Source organism: Neoarius graeffei, chromosome 15 (genome assembly GCF_027579695.1).
Source record: "Neoarius graeffei isolate fNeoGra1 chromosome 15, fNeoGra1.pri, whole genome shotgun sequence".
NCBI classification, from domain to species: Eukaryota; Metazoa; Chordata; class Actinopteri; order Siluriformes; family Ariidae; genus Neoarius; species Neoarius graeffei.
The window spans coordinates 31,860,670-31,884,684 of record NC_083583.1 but is presented as its reverse complement, the minus strand read 5'-3'; the positions used below and the strand labels follow the sequence as shown (position 1 = coordinate 31,884,684).

The 24,015-nt window shown below is 39.9% G+C and overlaps 1 protein-coding gene across 1 annotated transcript in view; it reads right to left on the bottom strand.

Moving 5' to 3' along the window:
- LOC132899350 (zinc finger protein 883-like) overlaps positions 1–23,055 on the bottom strand; it is a 78,758-nt gene extending 55,703 nt beyond the window's left edge. Inside the window, exons 1-5 of the mRNA XM_060941143.1 lie at positions 22,880–23,055; positions 19,422–19,494; positions 15,259–15,394; positions 9,336–9,446; positions 7,422–7,693 (exon numbers count right to left, since the gene is read on the bottom strand). Coding sequence (XP_060797126.1) covers positions 7,422–7,693; positions 9,336–9,446; positions 15,259–15,394; positions 19,422–19,484 — 582 coding nt within the window. The 5' untranslated portion in view covers positions 19,485–19,494; positions 22,880–23,055. The remainder of the gene's footprint in view (positions 1–7,421; positions 7,694–9,335; positions 9,447–15,258; positions 15,395–19,421; positions 19,495–22,879) is intronic.
- Between the last annotated feature and the right edge of the window lie 960 nt (positions 23,056–24,015).

Sequence of the window (24,015 nt, the reverse complement as noted above, 5' to 3'; positions counted from 1 at the left end):
ATTAAACTTTGTCTTGTCAACATTTTGGAAATTGTTTGTGTTCATTGAGATATTGTTTAAAATGTTACTTTTCAAAGGGGGTGTGCTCATTTACGCTGATCACTGTAACTAGCCTTTTTTTGCCTTACATTTACAACCAATTTACATTTAGCTATTGATTTTTTGTATTATTTGAATTATTGGATTTGTATAATCTATTTTTAGCACATTGTATACTAGTGCATCTCAAAAAATTAGAATACCATGAAAAAGTTTTTTTTCATAATTTAATTCAAAAAGGTAAACTTTCATATATTCGATATTCATTACATGTAAAGTGAAATATTTAAAGCCTTTTTTGTTTTAATTTTGATGATTATGGCTTATAGCTCATGAAAATCAGAAATCCAGTATCTCAAATTATTAGAATATTCCCTAAGACCAATCAAAAAAAGGATTTACAATACAGAAATGTCCAACTTCTGAAAAGTATATTTCATTTATACACTCAATACTTGGTTGGGGCTCCTTTACCATGAATTACTGTATCAGTGCGGTGTGGCATGGAGGTGATCAGTCTGTGGCACTGCTGAGGTGTTATTGAAGCCCAGGTTGCTTTGATAGTGGCCTTCAGCGTATCTGTATTTTTGGGTCGGGTGTTTCTCATCTTCCTCTTGACAATACCCCATAGATTCTCTATGGGGTTCAGGTCAGACAAGTTAGCTGGCCAATCAAACATAGTAATATCATGGTCATCAAACCATTTGGTAGTAGTTTTGGCACTGTGGGTAGGTGCTAAGTCCTGTTGGAAAAGGAAATCAGCATCTCCAAAAATCTCGTCAGCAGATGGAAGCATGAAGTGCTCTAAAATCTCCTGGTAGATGGCTGTGTTGACTTTGGACTTGATAAAATACAGTGGACCAACACCAGCAGATGACATGGCACCCCAAATCATCACAGACTGTGGAAACTTCGCACTGGGCTTCAAACACCTTGGATTCTGTGCCTCTCCACTCTTCCTCCAGACTCTAGAACCGTGATTTCCAAATTAAATGCAAAATGTACTTTCATCTGAAAAGAGGACTTTGGACCACTGAGCAACAGTCCATTTCTTTCTCTCCTTAGCCCAGATAAGACATTTCTGACATTGTCTCTGGCTCAGGAGTAGCTTCATATTAGGAATGCAAAAGCTGTATCCCCTTTCTTGAAGATGTCTGTTCGTGATGGGTCTTGATACACTGACACCAGCCTCAGTCCACTCCTTGTGAAGCTCTCCCAAGTTCTTGAATCAACTTTTCTTGACAATCCTCTCAAGACTGCAGCCAGCCCTGTTGCTTGTGCACCTTTTCCAGCCACCCTTTTCAGCAATGACCTTTTGTGGCTTACCCTCCTTGTGGAGGGCATCAGTGACCATCTTCTGGACAACAGTCAAGTCAGCAGTCCTCCCCATGATTGTGGCTGTGTGTACTGAACTAGACCGAGAGATACACTGTGTTCATACTGTTTTACTTAAACTCGAAATGAAATATTCTAATATTTTGAGATGGGTTTTATGTTTTTGTACTGTATGCCATACTGATTAAAATTAAAATAGAAAAAATGCTTGAAACATTTTAATTTATGTGTAACGAGTCTATAACTTTCACTTTCTTAAATAACTGATGGAAAATATTGAACTTTTTCACAATATTCTAATTTTTTGAGATGCACTAGTATATACACAGTGGTATGCAAAAACGTTTGGGCACCCCTGGTCAAAATTGCTGTTACTGTAAACAGTTAAGCAAGTTAAAGATGAAATGATCTCCAAAAGGCATAAAGATGACTCATTCCCTTTATATTTTAAGCAAAAACATTTTTTTTCATCTTTTACATTTTCAAAATTAAAAAAAAAGGAAAGGGGCCCAAAGCAAAAGTTTGGGCACCCTGCATGGTTAGTACCTAGTAACACCCCCTTTGGCAAGTATCACAGCTTGTAAACACTTTTTGTAGCTAGCTAATCATCTTTCAGTTCTTACCTGGGGGATTTTCACACATTCATCCTTGCAAAAGGCTTCCAGTTCTACAAGTTTCCTGGGCTGTCTTGCATGCACTGCTCTTATGAGATCTATCCACAGATTTTCAAATGATGTTTAGGTCAGGGGACTGTGAGGGCCATGGCAAAACCTTCAGCTTGTGCCTCCTGAGGTATTCCATTGTAGATTTTGAGGTGTGTTTTGGATCATTGTCTTATTGTAGGACCCATCCTCTTTTTAACTTCAACTTTTTACAGATGGTGTAATGTTTGCTTACAGAATTTGCTGGTATTTATTCGAATCCATGCTTCCCTTGACCAATGAAATGTGCCCTGTGTCACTGGCTGCAACACAACCGATCTACACCCATGCTTCAGAGTTGGAGAGGTGTTCTTTTCCTGGAATTTGGCACCCTTTTTTCTCCAAACATACCTTTGCACATTGTGGCCAAAAAGTTCTATTTTGATTTCATCAGTCCACAGGACTTGTTTCCAAAATGCATCAGGTTTATTTAGATGTTCATTTGCAAACTTCAGATGCTGAATTTTGTGGCTAGGACGCAGGAAAGGTTTTCTCCTGATGACTCTCCCATGAAGGTCATATTTGTTCAGGTGTCGCTGCATAGTAGAACAGTGCACCACCACTTCAGGGTCTGCTAAAACTTTCTGAAGGTCTTTTGCAGTCAAACAGGGGTTTTTATTTGCCCTTCTAGCAATCCAACGAGCGGTTCTTTCAGAAAGTTTTCTTCATCTTCCAAACCTCACCTTAATCTCCACTGTTTCTGTTAACTTCCATTTCTTAATAACATTACAATCTAAGGAAACAGCTACCTGAAGACACTTTGCTACGTTCTTGTAGCCTTCTCCTGCTTTGTGAGCATCAATTATTTTATTATTCAGAATGCAAGGGAGTTGCTTAGAGAAGCCCATGGCTGTTGATTTTAGGGACAAGTTTGAGGAGTCAGAGAATTTATACAGCTTTGAAATCTGCATCATCTGACCTTTCCGAATGAAGAATTTGAACAAGCCACAGCTCAATAGCTAATTAAGGTCTAGAACCTTGGTAAAAGTTACCGGAGAACTCAAATCAATTGGGGTGCCCAAACTTTTGCATGGTATTCCTTTTCTTTTTTCACTCTCCAATTGTACAAAACAAAAATAGTACACAAATCTTGCAGAAAATACTGAAAAGAAATGTGTCATCTTTACCTTTATGCCTTTTGGTGATCAGTTCATCTTCTAAGATACACACACGCACGCACACGATTCCAAAAAAGTTGGGACAAAGTACAAATTGTAAATAAAAACGGAATGCAATAATTCACAAATCTCAAACACTGATATTGTATTCACAATAGAACATAGACAACATATCAAATGTCGAAAGTGAGACATTTTGAAATTTCATGCCAAATATTGGCTCATTTGAAATTTCATGACAGCAACACATCTCAAAAAAGTTGGGGCAGGGGCAATAAGAGGCTGGAAAAGTTAAAGGTACAAAAAAGGAACAGCTGGATGACCAAATTGCAACTCATTAGGTCAACTGGCAATAGGTCATTAACATGACTGGGTATAAAAAGAGCATCTTGGAGTGGCAGTGGCTCTCAGAAGTAAAGATGGGAAGAGGATCACCAATCCCCCTAATTCTGCACCGACAAATAGTGGAGCAATATCAGAAAGGAGTTTGACAGTGTAAAATTGCAAAGGAGTTTGAACATATCATCTACAGTGCATAATATCAAAAGATTCAGAGAATCTGGAAGAATCTCTGTGCGTAAGGGTCAAGGCCGGAAAACCATACTGGGTGCCTGTGATCTTCGGGCCCTTAGACGGCATTGCATCACATACAGGCATACTTCTGTATTGGAAATCACAAAATGGGCTCAGGAATATTTCCAGAGAACATTATCTGTGAACACAATTCACCGTGCCATCCACCGTTGCCAGCTAAAACTCTATAGTTCAAAGAAGAAGCCGTATCTAAACATGATCCAGAAGCGCAGATGTCTTCTCTGGGCCAAGGCTCATTTAAAATGGACTGTGGCAAAGTGGAAAACTGCTCTGTGGCCAGACGAATCAAAATTTTAAGTTCTTAATGGAAATCAGGGACGCCGTGTCATTCGAACTAAAGAGGAGAAGGACGACCCAAGTTGTTATTGGCGCGCAGTTCAGAAGCCTGCATCTCTGATGGTATGGGGTTGCATTAATGCGTGTGGCATGGGCAGCTTACACATCTGGAAAGACACCATCAATGCTGAAAAGTATATCCAGGTTCTAGAGCAACATATGCTCCCATCCAGACGACGTCTCTTTCAGGGATGACCTTGCATTTTCCAACATGACAATGCCAAACCACATACTGCATCAATTACAGCATCATGGCTGCATAGAAGAAGGGTCCGGGTACTGAACTGGCCAGCCTGCAGTCCAGATCTTTCAACCATCATGAAATTTAAAACCACCTAATTTTTCCTCTTTAAATGATACATTTTCTCAGTTTAAACATGAGATATGTCATCTATGTTTTATTCTGAATAAAATATGGAACTTTGAAACTTCCACATCATTGCATTCCGTTTTTATTTACAATTTGTACTTTGTCCCAACTTTTTTGGAATCGGGGTTGTGTATATATATATCTCTCTCTCTCGTGTAGACACACACACACACACACACAGGTGCTTGAAAGTTTGTGAACCCTTTAGAATTTTCTATATTTCTGCATAAATATAACCTAAAACATCATGAGATTTTCACACAAGTCCTAAAAGTAGATAAAGAGAACACAGTCAAACAAATGAGACAAAAATATTGTACTTGGTCATTTATTTATTGAGGAAAATGATCCAATATTACATATCTGTGGGTGGCAAAAGTATGTGAACCTTTGCTTTCAGTATCTGGTGTGACCCCCTTGTGCAGCAATAACTGCAACTAAATGTTTCCGGTAACTGTTGATCAGTCCTGCACACCGGCTTGGAGGAATTTTAGCCCATTCTTCCATACAGAACAGCTTCAACTCTGGGATGTTGGTGGGTTTCCTCACATGAACTGCTCGCTTCAGGTCCTTCCACAACATTTCGATTGGATTAAGGTCAGGACTTTGACTTGGCCATTCCAAAACATTAACTTTATTCTTCTTTAACCATTCTTTGCAAGAACGACTTGTGTGCTTAGGGCCATTGTTTTGCTGCATGACCCACCTTCTCTTGAGATTCAGGCCCTGTCCACACAGCAACGGATTCAGGTGAATCTGATAAAATTGTTTATCGTTTCGGCCTGGCGTCCACACGGCACCGGCGTTTTGGGTGCCCCAAAACGAAATCTTTTGAGGTTCCAGAGTGAAAAAATCTGGCAACGGCGCCATTGCGAAGTCGTCTGGATGAGTAGAACGGATTTGTTTACGATGACGTCACAACCACATGACTGTCAGTGCTTCACGCTGGGTAGAAGTGTAACGAACTCGATGCGAGTTGTCAACAAATCCTATAACTTGGTTCATGAAACGCGCTTACAAAATATTTTCACTGTGAATATTTATTGTGTAATGGTGCAGAGAGAGAGAGAGAGAGAGAGAGAGAGAGAGAGAGAGGGAGAGAATAGCCCTTAGGGCAGAGTCTTTAGTCCAAACACTGTGGAAGTACTGAGTATAACCAAAACCGTGCACCACCCGTGCGCTTTCCAAAAACAAAAACAATCCCGCCAGCAAAAATAGGAAAAAAAAATAAAAAAAAGGAGCGATCTCACCTCTTCAGATGTTGGTTTAAGTCCGACAATACATTCCTCAAAAAGGGCGTAGAAGAACAAAGTAATCCATCAACGTGTAGCATTCAATTTATTCCGGACCATTAAAGAATTCTGGAGGATATCAGAATGTTGGCGTACCGGCTTCCATCTACCCCCATTCATTCCTCTTTCCGCGTCTTTCGTTTTACGCTACTGATTAATAATCAAAACTTTATGTGGCTGATGCTACAGAAGAAGGGGTTTATGCGCATGCATCTACTTCTATTGTTCTGGTGTCTCCGATGGGACCGTCTTACAGCGCACGTAGTGGTGTAGCATGTGTATTGCATCGTTTTCAGCAAGCATTGCGTTGCCATATGAACCTGATATTTTACTGATCCGTTGCCCATGTGGACGCGATATTTAACAAACAAACAATCTCATTGCCGTTGTCGTGTGGATGTAGCCTCAGTTCATGGACAGATGTCCTGACATTTTCCTTTACAATTCACTGATATAATTCAGAATTCATTGTTCCATCAATGATGGGAAACCATCCTGGCCCAGATGCAGCAAAACAGGCCCAAACCATGATACTACCACCACCATGTTTCACAGATGGGATAAGGTTCTTATGCTGGAATGCAGTGTTTTCCTTTCTCCAAACATAACACTTCTTATTCAAACCAAAATGTTCTATTTTGGTCACATCCTTCCACAAAACATTTTTCCAATAGCCTTCTGGCTTGTCCACATGATCTTTAGCAAACCGCAGATGAGCAGCAGTGTTCTTTTTGGAGAGCAGTGGCTTTCTCCTTGCAACCCTGCCATGCACACCGTTGTTCAGTATTCTCCTGATGGTGGACTCATGAACATTAGCCAATGTGAGAGAGGCCTTCAGTTGCTTAGAAGTTACCCTGGGGTCCTTTGTGACCTCGCCGACTATTACACGCCTTGCTCTTGGAGTGATCTTTGTTGGTTGACCACTCCTGGAGAGGGTAACAATGGTCTTGAATTTCCTCCATTTGTACACAATCTGTCTGACTGTGGATTGGTGGAGTCCAAACTCTTTAGAGATGGTTTTGTCACCTTTTCCAGCCCGATGAGCATCAACAACGCTTTTTCTGAGGTCCTCCGAAATCTCCTTTGTTTGTGCCATAATACACTTCCACAAACATGTGTTGTGAAGATCAGACTTTGATAGACCCCTGTTCTTTAAATAAAACAGGGTGCCCACTCACACCTGATTATCATCCCATTGATTGAAAACACCCGACTCTAATTTCACCTTCAAATTAACTGCTAATCCTAGAGGTTCACATACTTTTGCCACTCACAGATACAGTATGTAATATTGGATCATTTTCCTCAATAAATAAATGACCAAAGATAATAATTTTTGTCTCATTTGTTTAACTGGGTTCTTTTTATCTACTTTTAGGACTTATGTGAAAATGTTATGATGTTTTAGGGCATATTTATGCAGAAATATAGAAAATTCTAAAGGGTTCACAAACTTTCAAGCACAATTGTGTGTGTATATAAGTTTTGTACTCACAACAACAATAGGCTGTGTCTCGTTACATATGGAAACTCGGGTGAAAGCATTTCTAGCAGGTTAAGCGCTAAGAGAGAAGAATTCAACTCCAAGGCAACATTTAATATTTTTAATAAATGTATAATTAGATAAATAACTAACCACCCAGGAGTAGCCACTGTTCATAGCTTCCTCACAATCTACCAAGTCTCCCTGATAAGGGCCGAAGTGCGCACCAACTGGAACAGTCTCTCCCATATTGAACACTCCCAGACCTGCATCAGGAATACCGGACTCATGGACCTTTAGACCAGGTGGAAGTGTTTGCCTGGCTCGGTCTGGGACTCCCAGGGAAATAGCAGCATCAGGGATGAAGAGAGCCGGACCGTGAACCTCACACTTGTTGATGAAGAACGATCTGCAATCCTCACAGTCTGGAAGGAGAGCAGGCAACAAAGAAAAGGAATTATTATGGACAGTCACAGCAGCTCAAGAGCTCGGTGTTTTAGCAGGTTTTACTCCCATACACCTAAATCACTCAGGAATTATACATTAATTGTTTCACTGATGAGATTAAGGAGCAATTTTGAGTCAAAATCAGCAGTTCTCTCAGTGAAGTCTGTGATTTTTTTTTTTATTTAGTTACAGTAGAGTCAAAACCCACCATCAGCATTATGTTTATTATTGAGTTCTTTATAGTTATTTCTTAGATTACCCTGTATGAACTGACTGCTTTAATCCAAACCTTAAAGTCACTCAAAAGCAAATAATTTGTAAACCAACCTGAATTCTATTAATTTAACATTCAGGAATAAAAACCTCTTTGATTCTAATAAATAGTCTAATAAATAGCCAGAATTTTACTGGAGACAATAATGCTCATAAAATAAATCTGTACTGTGGAGGTCTATAGAGTTTATTTCATAGTTAAAGGGGTCCCTGGATGCCAAAAGTCTAAGTTCATGTACACACGTAGCCGGGTATTTTTAAAACTGAACATTTTCCCCCCCCTCCGTTTATAAAAATGTTTTATCCACACCACCTCGTCTTCGAAAAAAATCCCTTCCACACATAACCGAACATCTGCGTTTTCAATCACATTCATAAGCATTCCAAACCTGTAGATGGCATTATTTCCCCAAATCCGACCCCCTAATCACATCGCCTGTGCTCTTGGAGCAGTAGTTGGGCTTCTAAAATTAAACATGTAAATAGCACCTGCACAATAATTAACGCTTTCAAGGCACTACTCCGATCCATTACTCTTTAGCAATAGCCAATCATATCTTTCGTATATAACATGTGACATCATTAAACACAATTTCTAGCGCGAGAAATACGTGTTGGTAGCACCTAATGCAGGTATATACTGTAATTCCATAGACTGAAGCTTTATCCATAGACACAGTGGGCTGGAAAGCCACTCTGCTCAAGTTGTGTGGCTGAATTCCAAATCGCTTTAACTCCCCTATATAAGTGCACTATTTAAGGTTGGAAATAATAGCTCATGCAGCCTAGATAGTGCGCTACATATTCCATGTTGTGTCATTTGTAATTCATCCTGTAGCATCTTCAAGTGTTGGATTTAACAGTAACTATATCCAATAGCCAATCACAAAGCTATTAAGTTGTCACGTGTCGCTTCAATCGCGACTGCACTCGTCAACAGTCGGGGGATATGTGCGTGCCCTGTCGGGAGTCGGCTCTGAAATGGGTCGGTTCGGTACCGCGTGGATCGCCGTGGTGTGCGGCTAGCTTAAGTCCATGCTTAATCTGGCTTCTGCAGTAAACAAAGGTCGCACGTTTGACGTCAGGGCAGATTTGTCGTCATTTTTTTGGCGCAGATTGTGACGTTCTAAAACGCAAACCTCCGGTTATCTCTGTCCACACGAAAAGGCATACACGGAGTTTTCAAAAATCTTCACTTTGCCCGGAGTTTTTTTAAATATTCGTTTTTGATGTGTTTTCATGTGGATGACAGGCCAAAACGTAGAAAAATATCTTCGATTTAGCAGATACCCGGCTACGTGTGGACGGGGTCTTTAACACTTGGTCTAAAGCTCCATAAAGTCTTACAGAGGTAATCATCATCTCTGGGTTCCTCTTTTTTTGGACACTTCATCTGGAATTCTCCATCTGGATAATCAACAAGGGTGACACAGCTCACAGAGTTCGATGTACCTTCATCTGAAAAGCCACAATTTACATTTAAAAATATTCAGAAGAAAACTTTAATTGCAATACACAAAAAAAAAAAAGGATGAAAAGTAACCCTTCATCTTAGGACTGTTGTGGTGTCACAGTGTATTATCAGATTGTTCTCTCATCATACTGATTAAAATTCTACCCAACACACACACTTAAAAGTTTGGACACACCTTCTAATTCAATGTTTATTTTAATTACTGAAAATAAAGAAGGCACTTCATGTCTTAATGATGAATGTCGTTTCTCTTTACGTAGCTGAGCACTTTGACATAATATGGATTACTACAGTTGTATAATAGGGCTATTTACTGTATTATGATTTACTGTTTGATCTCAAACACATTAAGAAAACAAGAAATTGCACTAATTAACTTTTGATGAGGCACCTGTTAATTAAAAAGCATTCCAGGTGACTACCTCATGAAGCTGGTTAAGATAACGCCAATAGCGTGCAAAGCGGCATCAAGGTAAGCACTGGCTACGCTGAAGAATCTAAAATATGAAACGTTTTGTTTTCAACACTTTTTGTTTACCACATAATTCCAGATGTTATTTCATAGTTTTGATGTCTTCAGCATTGTTCTACAGTGTAGAAAATAGTCAAAATACAGGAAAACCTATGAATGAGGAGGGGTGTACAAACTTTGACTGGTCCTATATGCAGTGCCCTCCACAATTATTGGCACCCATTGTAAAGATTAATTTAAAAAAAAAAGGCTTATTTAAAAAAATATATATATTATTATTTCCACCTTTTGGTGAAGTAGCTTCATCTCACTTTTTTTTTTGGGGGGGGGAGCCAATCTTTTATAGAAATACATTTATTCTGCGAAAAACAAATCCCTAATCAAGAAATAATTATTTTTCAACAAAAACACATGAACACATGTGCCACTATTACTGGCTCCCTGGAAATTATAGTGAACACAATGTAACTGAAGCATGTTTGAGTTGATTGGAGCGTGTAGGAACTTTCGAGCTGTAGTCCATGACTTCCTGATTAACTGGGGAACAAATATGAGGTGCCACAGAGGCCAAATTCCTTTAGTCATCCATCAACATGGGAAAGATAAGAGAACACACAAACCAAATGAGGGAGAAGTGCGTTGACCTTCATAAGTCAAGGAATGGTTGTTAAAAAATAGCTACTTGACTGGAAATGTCCATTTCTACTGTAGGGGCAATAAAGTGGACACCAACTGAAACTGTTACAAACTCGCCTGGAACAGGACCCAAGTTTATTTTGCCCCCACAGACAGTGAGGAGGACGGTAAGAGGCAAAAAAAAAAAAAATCCCCAAAGATCACTGTTCGTGAATTAAAAGTCTGTGAGTAAGACTTTTTGTGTTCTCCCCATGTCTGCGTGGATTTCCTCCAGGTGCTCTGGTTTCCCCCACAGTCCAAAGGCACATGGTTAGGTTAACATGGGGCAGCCATGGCCTGAGGTTGGGCTGAAGAAGTGCCCTTGAGCAAGGCACTTAACCCCCGCCAACTGCTCCCTGGGCGCTGTAGGATAGCTGCCCACTGCTCTGGGTATGTGTGTGCTCATTGTTCACGTGTGTGCGCACGCATGTATAGATTTACTGCTTCAGATGGGTTAAATCAGAGGTGGGCAAACTACGGCCCGCGGGCCACATCCGGCCCGTTGGCGTTTTTAATCCGGCCCGCAGAAGACAATCATATAAACACGATTGAGCAGATCTATAAACTATAAGTGTCAGTGTTATCACGTAGACAGGTGTTCTAGAGATCCGTCTTTCCAGTCAGTCGTATTCACACGATATTACATTTGCAGAGTGGTGCAGCGCGTGCCATGGAAGTCATTCTGGCGCCCGTGCCACTGATGATCTCGAGAACACAGGATAAAACTTTACAATGAGTGGTCCTAAAAAAAGAAAAGTGGACAGTGAGTTCAGGGTGTTCAATAAAGAATGGACAACTAAATATTTTTTTGCTGAAGTCCGATCAAAGGCTGTATGCCTTATTTGCAAAGAAACCGTTGCAGTTTTAAAGGAATATAACATCAAACGGCACTTTTCCTCCAAGCATGCTAATTATGCTAACACCCAGTCAGCGCAAGCACGGACGAATACAGCTCAGCGGTTGCGGAGTGAAATGTGAGTATTAACACTTTCTCTTTTTAAAACTATGTTGGAGCTGTAATAAGATGGTAGTCACATGTTTACAGACAATAATATAAAAAGTATAACTCTTAGTAATTTTGGTGGTCGTGGGTGGCTGCTGTAGTGCTGGTGTTTGTTTTTAAGTACCGTGTGCTTTTGGGTGTCTGCTCTGCCCCTCATTTATGTCCCTGTCTGCTATTATAGGTGTATTATGAGCAGCTGACCTTGCTTCTGCTTATATCTGTTCCTGGACTTTTGCCTGTGGAGGTTATTCTGATCTATGAGTGGCCTTTTGGAATATGAAAACCTGTTTGGAACCTGTGTTTTGATTTTTTGAGGACTGGAAATATTTCAGTGAGTGACTTTGAACCTGAAAACCAGTTTGGAGTTTTTTGCTTTCTTGAGCCATTTTGTTTGATTTTGTGGGCTGGATGGATCCAGTGCCAAACCACTGAACTGCAAACATGTTGGCATGGGGTGGTACCCAAACTGTTGAACTGCAAACATTTTGGAATGGTGTGGTACCCAAACTGTTGAACTGCAAACATTTTGGAATGGTGTGGTACCCAAACTGTTGAACTGCAAACATTTTGGAATGGTGTGGTGCCCAAACTGTTGAACTGCAAACATTTTGGAATGGTGTGGTACCCAAACTGTTGAACTGCAAACATTTTGGAATGGTGTGGTACCCAAACTGTTGAACTGCAAACATTTTGGAATGGTGTGGTACCTCTCCTACTAATGGTGGTTGGTTGTACTGGCAGGCTGGAAGTGGATGGTTAAAAAAAAAAAAAAAAAAACTCAGGTGTAAATCTACAAGTTCAGTGAAATGTACAAAAATGATATGTACTGATATGTAATTTAGTTCAATTTAATGATGTGCAATTTAGTTGTATGTATAAAATGATACAAATATACAAATACACTGGCATCCTACTCATCCTGGCAGCTCAAAGATGTAATTTAAGAATTAAGTGTGCTACTTTTCTTACTATCACGTGTGTGTGTGTATTACTTGGCACTGGATCCATCCAGAAAATCTATTGAACTGCAAACATTTTTCTGCTCTGCCTTTGTTGACTGAGAACTAAAATAAATGTCAATCTGATCTGCATTTGGGTCTCTGTCAGTGAAGGCCTTACAATAACACTAAAGCTTTTCCGGTTTATGTTCGATATGTATGAATTTGGTGTTGGCCCGGCCCGCCTGGCAAATTTCAAAAGTCAATGTGGCCCTGAGCCAAAAAGTTTGCCCACCCCTGGGTTAAATGCAGAGAGGAATTTCACTGTGTGCTTCAGTCTGTGCTTGAGTGCACGTGTGATAAAACAGCTTCTCGGCATACAAGAAAAAAGTAAAAATTTGGGATTTTGGCAATTCCATGTAAATGTCAACCTCACCATGCAAAAATAAAGCAACATGTAATACATCAAAACCACTCCCAGAGATATCACCTAGGCCTGTATTTTACAGATGTGAATAAGTTGAACCAATTTGTAACCAACCTAATATGTCACTGTCAGTCTTTCTTTCTTATAATGTAAAACCCAAGGTAAAATCAACTTTGATCATGTACAATTCTATATTATTGCCACAAGCCACAGAAATGTATGCTAAAATCCACAAAACAATAGCCATCCTAAATATTATTTAAGAACTTTGATAGTTTTAGCTGATATTTAGAGAGTTTTTCAAAGGGTTATGGTGGTTAAATTGCTGATTTTCTAAACATATGCCATGTCTATTTCAGACGCGTCACATCCATAACGGAATTTCGTCACATCCATAACGCTGACTTTTCCTTCCGAAACTCTGCATGAAATACAAAATATTTAAAAAAATATTTTTTAATATTCACCTTGGACCCCTCTATCAAATGGATATCTCCATTTCGACATTAGGTTTACAATTTCACAGAGTTTGATAAAAATGTACAGTCACCCAAGAAAAGTGATACTTTTTCTGTCACATCCATAACGCATCTTTTATTGGCATTTTCTGGCATGCCCTAGATGTACTATGGGGATTGTTCTTATTCTATCACTTCTCCAGTATGGTACAGCCTTAAAATATGCAACACCTGTTTAAATACTGGAGACAATAAAACATGCACTGGGTCATTTGTTGCCATTTTGAGTTCAAGTGTCACGTCCATAACGCTGGAATTGCTCATTTCCAAGTCTCTAAAACAACCATCAGACACAACCTCCATTATGTGGAAGGTTTGCCAGAGGAAAAAAAAAAAAAAGCCTTTTCTGTCAGTTAACCCTAACATAAGCCCCTGAAGTTTGCGAAACGCTGCTACAACTTTGACTGGAACCGTGCTCTATGGTCCAATGGAACAAAAATGGAACTTTCTGGCAATAAACACTCAAGGTGGGTTTGGTGTAAAAAGAAGGATTGTGATAATGAAAAGAACCCAATCCTAACTGTAAAATATGATGGAGGTTTTGTGATGTTTTGGAGCTGTTTCTCCTCTAAAGGCCCTGAAACTCTTGTTAGGGTACATGGCATCATGGACTCCATGAAATATCAGGACATTTAAAATCAAAATCAGGACAGGACAGCTGCATTTGCCAGGAAACTAAAACTGGGTCATCATTGGTTCTTCCAGCAGGATAATGATCTGAAGCGCATGTCCAAATCGACACAAAAATGGATCACTGAGCACAGAATCAAGCTTCTGCCCTGGCCATCTCAGTCCCCTGTGACTTGAACCCCTTCGGAAACCTGTGGGCTAAGCTGAAGAGGAGAGAGCACAAGAGCGGGCCGAGGACCCTGGACGATCTGGAGAGACTGTGTAAAGAAGAATGGTCTCAGATGCCCTGCTCCGTATCTCCAACCTTATAAAATGTTATAGGGGAAACTCAGTGCCGTTTTACTGGCAAAGGGAGGTTGTACAAAAGTATTAAAACATGTGAGGTTAACATGGGACGGCCTTGGGCTGAAGTGCCCAAGAGTGGCGGTGTACACGTACGCAGCAGCTTTGCTCTCCTATGATGAATTAAATTCGTTGTACATCTGTGCAGTGACAATAAAGGTATTTTATCCATTTTTAAATGCAGGGGCTCCAATAATAGTGGCACGTGTTTTTGTTGAAAATAATTATTTCTTGACGAGAGCTTTGTTTTTCTTTGAATACATTTATTTCAATTAAAGGTTGGATTTCTCTCATTTCTTTTTTTTTTTTCCAGTATGAGATGAAGCGACTTCACCAAAAGGTGGATTTCTTCTAATCTTTACAAAGGGTGCCAATAGTTGTGGAGGGCACTGTATATAAACAAAAGCAGAACAATAAAATCTAGATAATGTCTAAAAGGATGCGTCAGAATCAACCTTGGGGTTGAATGTTAATTCGGGCTTTGCCCTGTATTCTTCTCCTGCCACTTTTGTTATTTATGTATTTATTGTGGCAAACCTCAATAAATAAATAAATAAATAAATAGAAACGATTACTGTCATGTTATGCTCATGAGACACCCTAATGGCCACACCCCCTACAACAAGCATGAATAAGAAAGATCTAAACTCTACAGTATTTCGTTGCATGTAAGACTTGCACAGTATGCATTATATCTATAAATACACACACATGCACGCGCACACACATGAATGTAAATGTTTCTTTGTACAAAGATATCGTAACATTTTTCCATTAATTTTTGATCTTACAGAGAAAGTCTTCATCTTCAGATTCTTCCCGTTTTAGAGGATTTTTCAGGAAATCTCCATCCTGATTGTCCACAGTGATGATTGACATTCCTTCACCAGAAGTGATAAAAGCCTCCATTCGCACATCTTCAGAAAGCTGATGATCAAAGAGCAGAAATGTAATTCAATTCAAGCTTCTCAGCTTTGCAGAAATCCAGATGCTGATAGATCTCGATAAACAAGCCTTCTATAATGAACAAGCCAAGATGCTACAGTGTCAAGGAAAAACTCTCGGAGATGACACTGAAAGGAAGAGACCCTGAGAGACACCAGACTCAAAAGGGAACATTAGAGTTATGTAACAAAGAAAAATCAGCATTATTGATATAAAAATCGCTGTGTGTTTAAGAACTAACAGTACTACCGGTACTTTCTTCCATGTTACAGCAGGATGAACAGTCTCTCGAAGCACAGGTCTAGTTCACTGATGAGACTATGATAGTGACAGTACTTCTTAGTCCCCTCAATACTCAGAACCTGACCATATTCAGTTATTTGCCAGATAAAGCGACGGTCACACTACAGCTCGTGATGGGTTAGCACAATGCATGGGTGAGCTAAAAGTTGTGGTCACACAGCAGGTGAGCACTTGACTGTCACGCCTTCGCACGCTCGAGCCTGGCGCATCTCGAGCAGCCACGCTTGCTCACGGAGTGCATTGTGCATGCTCTTGGGACCCAGTCATTATGGGAAACAACTGATATGGATTTAAGCACAATCAGCACGCACATATAAGGACGCTGTTTTCAAAGACACTTTGCAAAGTACAACCCCGATTCCAAAAAAGTTGGGACAAAGTACAAATTGTAAATAAAAACGGAATGCGATGATGTGGAAGTTTCAAAATTCCATATTTTATTCAGAATAGAACATAGATGACATATCAAATGTTTAAACTGAGAAAATGTATCATTTAAAGAGAAAAATTAGGTGATTTTAAATTTCATGACAACAACACATTTCAAAAAAGTTGGGACAAGGCCATGTTTACCACTGTGAGACATCCCCTTTTCTCTTTACAACAGTCTGTAAACGTCTGGGGACTGAGGAGACAAGTTGCTCAAGTTTAGGGATAGGAATGTTAACCCATTCTTGTCTAATGTAGGATTCTAGTTGCTCAACTGTCTTAGGTCTTTTTTGTCATATCTTCCGTTTTATGATGCGCCAAATGTTTTCTATGGGTGATAGATCTGGACTGCAGGCTGGCCAGTTCAGTACCCAGACCCTTCTTCTATGCAGCCATGATGCTGTAATTGATGCAGTATGTGCTTTGGCATTATCATGTTGGAAAATGCAAGGTCATCCCTGAAAGAGACGTCATCTGGATGGGAGCATATGTTGCTCTAGAACCTGGATATACCTTTCAGCATTGATGGTGTCTTTCCAGATGTGCAAGCTGCCCATGCCACACGCACTAATGCAACCCCATACCATCAGAGATGCAGGCTTCTGAACCGAGTGCTGATAACAACTTGGGTCGTCCTTCTCCTCTTTAGTCCGAATGACACAGCGTCCCTGATTTCCATAAAGAACTTCAAATTTTGATTCGTCTGACCACAGAACAGTTTTCCACTTTGCCACAGTCCATTTTAAATGAGCCTTGGCCCAGAGAAGACGTCTGCGCTTCTGGATCATGTTTAGATACGGCTTCTTCTTTGAACTATAGAGTTTTAGCTGGCAACGGCAGATGGCACAGTGAATTGTGTTCACAGATAATGTTCTCTGGAAATATTCCTGAGCCCATTTTGTGATTTCCAATACAGAAGCATGCCTGTATGTGATGCAGTGCCGTCTAAGGGCCCGAAGATCACGGGCACCCAGTATGGTTTTCCGGCCTTGACCCTTACGCACAGAGATTCTTCCAGATTCTCTGAATCTTTTGATGATATTATGCACTGTAGATGATATGTTCAAACTCTTTGCAATTTTACACTGTCGAACTCCTTTCTGATATTGCTCCACTATTTGTCGGCGCAGAATTAGGGGGATTGGTGATCCTCTTCCCATCTTTACTTCTGAGAGCCGCTGCCACTCCAAGATGCTCTTTTTATACCCAGTCATGTTAATGACCTATTGCCAATTGACCTAATGAGTTGCAATTTGGTCCTCCAGCTGTTCCTTTTTTGTACCTTTAACTTTTCCAGCCTCTTATTGCCTCTGCCCCAACTTTGAGATGTGTTGCTGTCATGAAATTTCAAAAATGTCCCACTTTCGACATTTGATATGTTGTCTATGTTCTATTGTGAATACAATATCAGTGTTTGAGATTTGTAAATCATTGCATTCCGTTTTTATTTACAATTTGTACTTTGTTCCAACTCTTTTGGAATCGGGGTTGTATTATCACGGTCAGGTTTGTTTCTAGCCATGTTTATGACTCTGGTTAAATCTTTTGCTTTTGGTTTCGTTTGCATTTTGTTACTCGGACCTTGCCTCACGGTCTGTTTTTGTAAAGATCACGCCTGCTAATAAACACTCTCCCTGCACTTACAGCCGTCTACCGCCACACACCTGACAGAATACTTCACAAAGTCTGTGAAAACAGCATCCTTATATGCACGTGCTGATTGCGCTCAAATCAGCATCAGGTGTTTCCCATAATGACTGGGTCCCAAAAGCGTGCACAACACGTGCCAGTGGATCCCTGAATGTACAGCAAATGCACTGTTTAAGTCTTGGGGAAAGTTAGGCTGTGCCTCACTGCTGTGTTGAAGAGGCTCCCGCAAGCATCGGGGACATGGATTCGAGACAAATACATCTCAAGAGGTTTGAGAATCTGTGGCATGGTTCCCTGAGCTTCAGGAAGTATTCCCAAACCTATCTGCGAATATTCGTTGCTTAGTCTGCCAACGAAAACATCACCACTAAATTTCAAAGCGTGCATTGAAATTTTTCACAACATTTCTGGCCACTCATGAGGCAGACACACATCCAAAAAAAAAAAAACCACAACAACATTCTCCGTGCATTACACGATTGGTGGCCTTATTACCAAATTTTTCATCAGCAAGTATTCACAAACCCGCATTTCCGTTTCCGGTTGAGAGTACGCTGTGCGCATTCTGGCTGCCGCTTCTCACTGGAGCCTTTTATTTATTTTCTCTTTTTTGTGTTTGTGTAGTTTGATGTCTGTTTTCGTTTGAGTGTTTTTGTTTGCCAGTTGTGGTGTAGCTCCAGACCCAGTTTTGGGCGTCGGTTCCCTCCAGGCCTTGGTTCGCTGTGGGTGATGCCTGTGCTCCTAGCTATGGACTGCAGGGAGCTCGTTGCTCATTTTAATATCGTGGTTGTCCAGCGCCCTGTGCAGCGGGGCTTTAGAGCTTGGCGTGATGTTCCGAGCGATGGTGCTTGGTGGCATCACGGTGGCTGTGCAGGCGGCTTGGGACATACCAGTGCTCTGTGTGGCGGTGCGTCTGTGCTCGCTTTGTGAATCTACGGTGTGGTGTTCTGAGTGATGTTGCCCGGTGCCGTCGCGGTGGCTGTGCTGGCAGTGTGGGACTTGTTTTCGTGCGCCTTTTGGTGAGACTGTGGCTGCTACACCATTGAAATGACATCTTGACCTTTATTTGGTGGACTTTTTTTTCCCTATAATTGTAAAGCGACCTTGGGTTTTGAGAAAGGCGCTATATAAATTGAAATTATTATTAGTAGTAGTAGTAGTAGTAGTATTATAAACCCATCACGAGCTGTCATGTGACCAGGGCCTAATATGAAGTGATGAGGGTGTACAGGTGTGTAGAAGAGGTGAATACACAAACACAGTCCTGTAGAATTCAGACAACATGAAAGGATACACCATGAGTACTGCAGCCAATCTACTCCTGTTATGAAACGGGACTCTAAAAAGGTGTTTCTGATTTTCTGACTCTCTCCTGATGAAAATGCTGTTGAATGGCCGCAGGCTGACAGAGCTGGAAGGTTTACATCATGCTAGCATCATGCTTCCTGCGTTAGCGGTCTGGCTAACCTTGGCTAGGTATATTATTCATCTATGTGAAACCTTTACAAATACCTTAAAATAAAAAGCGTAGTATTATAGATGGCTGAGTTACATAAACTGAAGTGTTGGACAGAAAGTTATTCAAAGATGTCTTTATTTGTTCATTACACACATCACTCACTGTTACCTGGAAGTGTTGGGCAGCAGGAGTGTGTGGAGTCTCACACACAGAACACAGTCCAGCCTCCATTACCAGTCCTCTACAGAGTCATGACAGTAAAGCGGGGGGGGGGGGGGGGGGGGGGGGGGGGGGGGGGATGACACGTTCTTACATAAGTAAATTATAATCTTTAAAAATAAATAAATACATACAAACAAACCACAGGGATTCAGAAAGAGAATCACAACTCCTTCCTGTCACCAGCACACTCAGTGTGAACATCACTGTCAATAATCTGAACATCAGTCTCAGTGTAATCCTCCTGTCTGTCTTTCACACACGAGAAGTAATGTAATATTGGAGTAAAAATATACATATTACCCAACAAACTTCACCATCCAGATCAATCAAATCAATCAATCAGGAAGCAAGCATATTAATGAATTATAGATTCTATTATAATTAATATAAAAAAAAGAAAGTGATTTTGAGGAAGCTAGAAAAGTTGTCTCAGGATCAAATAAAAGTAATAAATATTTGTAATAATTTACTAATGTGTATACTTCCAGGTAAATTAATTTACTCGCTAAAATTATTGAACTGACTTGCATTTATTTTAAAATAAAAACACTGATAAATTAATTTACTATATCAGTAATAACTAGAAAAGCACACGGAGAGCGCAGACCTCCGCCAAGAATCCTTTAAAAAAATCCGGGATCCAGAAGGTGATCCGGATCGCCGCCAAAATTTAATGGATTGTTACTTGTGCCCAGTCACACCTCTGGAAAAAATTTCAGAGCAATACGTTCATTACTTTTTCCGTAATGTTGCTAACAGACAAACCAACAAACCAATGCTACCGAAAACATAACCTCCTTGGCGGTATCAGTATGGACAAAGTTATGTAATATAGATATTTAGGCAGTGCCTAAAAGTGGAGCTCCTGATGAGTGTATGAGCAAAATATTTACAAGCGCACAAAATCAACCTGAATAGAATAATAATATTATAGCATATGAACCATCGAATTGTGTTGTGTCGTGTAGCCTATTTCAGGGCAATAAATTACTGCATTGTTTTGTAACAGTGACACCAATAATGAGATACACGTCGCAGTTACGAATACAAATTTCCTTTCTTTGACACCGCATGCCATGCTCCAGAAAACACCACGATGACATTTACTATGGTGTGACTCTGCTGGGTGCCTGGTGGACAGCAGTGAACCAGCGCTTTCACTTTACATCATTACTATATCATTACGATCCAATATCAGACTTGATATGTCAAACAGTTTTCTGGGTACATCTGTCACATCTACACGCGTTGGCACTCGGAGCGCACAGCCACCATTAGGAGTAATTACCATGTACCTGTTCCTGATTAGAGCACAACCACAGCACATACATATAAGGACTTTCAGTAACAGACTTTGTGAAAGCCTTGTATTGTGTATTACTTTTCTGGTTTTGACCCAGTTTGTGTTTTTGAACTGTGAGTATTGTAATACCTCCGATATCCTGTCTGTGCCTCACTCGATCACTGCCTGTTTTTCGACTCTGCCTTTGTCTGTGTTTTGGATCTGTTCGTTAGTGCGCTTTCAATAAAACTCTCCCTGCGCTTACATCCATCTAGCGCCCTTACATGACAGAAACCGTCAATTGTCCAACAAGCGAGTGGACTAATAAAACTTAACTAGTTTTATATAAAACTGTTGTGAATATTTTCCATAAAACATGTTAATAAATAATCCTACTTTAAAAATATATATATCAAATTAAAAGCAAGTGCTGGATAAAAACCCATCAATCTTATGTAAATAAAGATACAAATTTCATTGTTCAGTGGTCAAGTGTTTATGAAATATGTTGTCTTGCACTTACGTTCAAGTTCCCTGTGGTGGTACACGTTCATCCATACGTATGGACATCATATGGTCGCCAAAGCCATCAAAAATCAGGTTGATGCATTACCATATTCTCTTTAGTCTGGGGCACCACTATTAAACTTTTACTGTGATACAGTTTGTGTGATAATTAGGTAAAGTGACGAAGTAAAATTTTATTTCCTGGCCATTGTTATTTATGTAATACTATTAAAAGTTATTATAAGCAATTTAATAAGTTAAAAATAATTAAATATTACAGTAAAATGCTTCAAACAGACATGTCTCAGTTTATAATCATTTATAAAGAAATCTCATAACTGGAAAACCCAATCTGACTCAATGAACAGTGCCAAGTTTCCCAAAAGCATTGTAGCACAAAGATCATCATTAAATGGTAGCGCGAGCAGCACAATGAACACTCTCTCTCCTAGATAAGATGCTCTTAGCATTAAGAGGCTTTTGAGAAACCCATCTCAGTCTGATTTCTTTAAGCGATGTTGCTGCAAACATTTACTCTGTTCATTACACTGATGAACATCCCATTATAATTAACAGTTATTCCATGAAATTGAGTCATGCATGAGCGGATGGCTGACGAGGTGCGTAGTGCTGAATTGGCTATAAGCCAGGTACAATGAGATTGAGTGAAATAACTTTTATTCTATCCACATTCACTGAATTTTGACAAACAGAACACTTGTTTTTATTTTTTGCAAGTCCGATAAATTAAAAAGTTTTATACAAAATGCCCAAAGAAATCATTTCCGCTTAGAATGTAAACAAACCGGTAAAATGACAGCAATTTGTGAAAAATGCGATAATAATAATTATTGAAAAATAAAAAAAAGATATGTTCTTCCCACCAAATACTTTCATTCTATATTTTGTTGCTTTTTTTGGGTTTTGCTTTCAAGTAGTTTATATATATAGTCCTCGGTTGGTTCAGCAACACGCTCCGCCATTTTGTTTTTCTCTACTCACGGTATATGAGCTGATAGCCTAGTAGTAGAGTAGCCAATCAGAGTACGCGATTGCTCATATCCAGTGAATGTGGATAGAATAAAATACATTCTATTAATATGCATATTCCATAATTTGAATCTTTGTTGTGTTAGAGCATATCTAATACTTAATATTCACTCTTTATAAAGAACATGCATAAGAATATTTACAATTAATATTTTTATATTCACTAAGTGAACTGCTGTGTTTACTCATGATAGTATAAAAAAAAAGTGACGACTATGTAGTGTTGACATGCCACGCCCCCTACATCATGATGGCACGTGACTTATGTCTAAAATTGTTTTGGGTGAAAATTTATTTTGTGTAAACTCAGACATGATCAGAATAAAATAGAAGAAAGTTTAAGATCATGATTGGTGTTTTACAAAAAAAACTAATGTCTCATTTCACTCATGCTGTTGTTGTTTAATCACTCAAATTCTGTATGGTGCAAGTTCATTTCTTTAAAATTAATTTATGAAGTAAAGGAACAAATAAGTGAAATTTTTAAATATTAACACCAGAAGTCTGGGACTGAGGCACTAACAGTTAGCCGAGCAGCTCAGTTAGCCGAGTTAGTGAAACTTACCTGAGTCTTTCCAGCAGAATGGAGTTAAAGCTCCTCACACTACAGCCAGCTTTCCTCCTCAACCTGATCAACTCCAACTGGGGCGATAAAACCCCGCTACGAATATTCTGATGTAAAGATGATGAACTCGCTCCCACAGCTCAGCTGTCCAATCAGGAAACCCGCAGCTCGTCTTCTTCCCTTTCTCTCCCTGGTTAGCAGATGGCGGACTGGGCATGCGTACTGCCCCCTGCTGGAGGACTGTGGAAACACAAACTAACCTCCAGGGTTCCGGTTCTTAGATTAGATTAGATTAGATTAGATTAGATTAGATTAGATTAGATTAGATTAGATTAGATTAGATTAGATTAGATTCACTTTATTCATCCCACATCGGGGAAATTCACGTGTTACAGTAGCAAGAAAATGTCAAACAGATAACAAATAAAACAAATAAAAATTAGACAAACGAAGGATTAAATACAGAGGGCTATTTGCATTATCTACCGTGAAAAAGTATAGAAAAATTGCATTATTGAGAGGCTCGGAAAAATTGCACATTACAGGTAGACTCTGTATATATACACACATATACATACAGAGGTGGGTAGTAACGCGCTACATTTACTCCGTTACATTTACTTGAGTAACTTTTTGGATGAATTGTACTTGTAAGAGTAGTTTTAATGCAGCATACTTTTTACTTTTACTTGAGTATATTTGTGAAGAAGAAGCGGTACTTTAACTCCGTTACAATTTACACTTGCATCCTGCCTCTAATGCCGCTTTTCCACTACCAACGCGGCTGAGCCGTGCCGTGCTGAGTTGGGCTGAGTCGAGCTGAGCGGGGCTGTTGGAGTTGCATTTCGACTACAACCGCGCTGAACCGTGCTGGCTGGAAGTGGGTGGACACATTGGGTGGAGTTAGCGAAAGTGGGTGGACGTCAGGTGATGTCGTTAAGCAGCGCAAACAGTCACATCAGTGAGCTTTTAAGCGGTAGTCTCACGACCCAAATAGTAAACAATAAACATGGAGGACATGGAGTCGTTAGTGTTGCTGGTCTTGGTTCTGTGGCTTGTTGTCACCGACAACGCGAACAGATACTGGCAAGAGCGTATAGATGAGGCGAGGCGCATAAGGCTTCAGAAATTCTCGT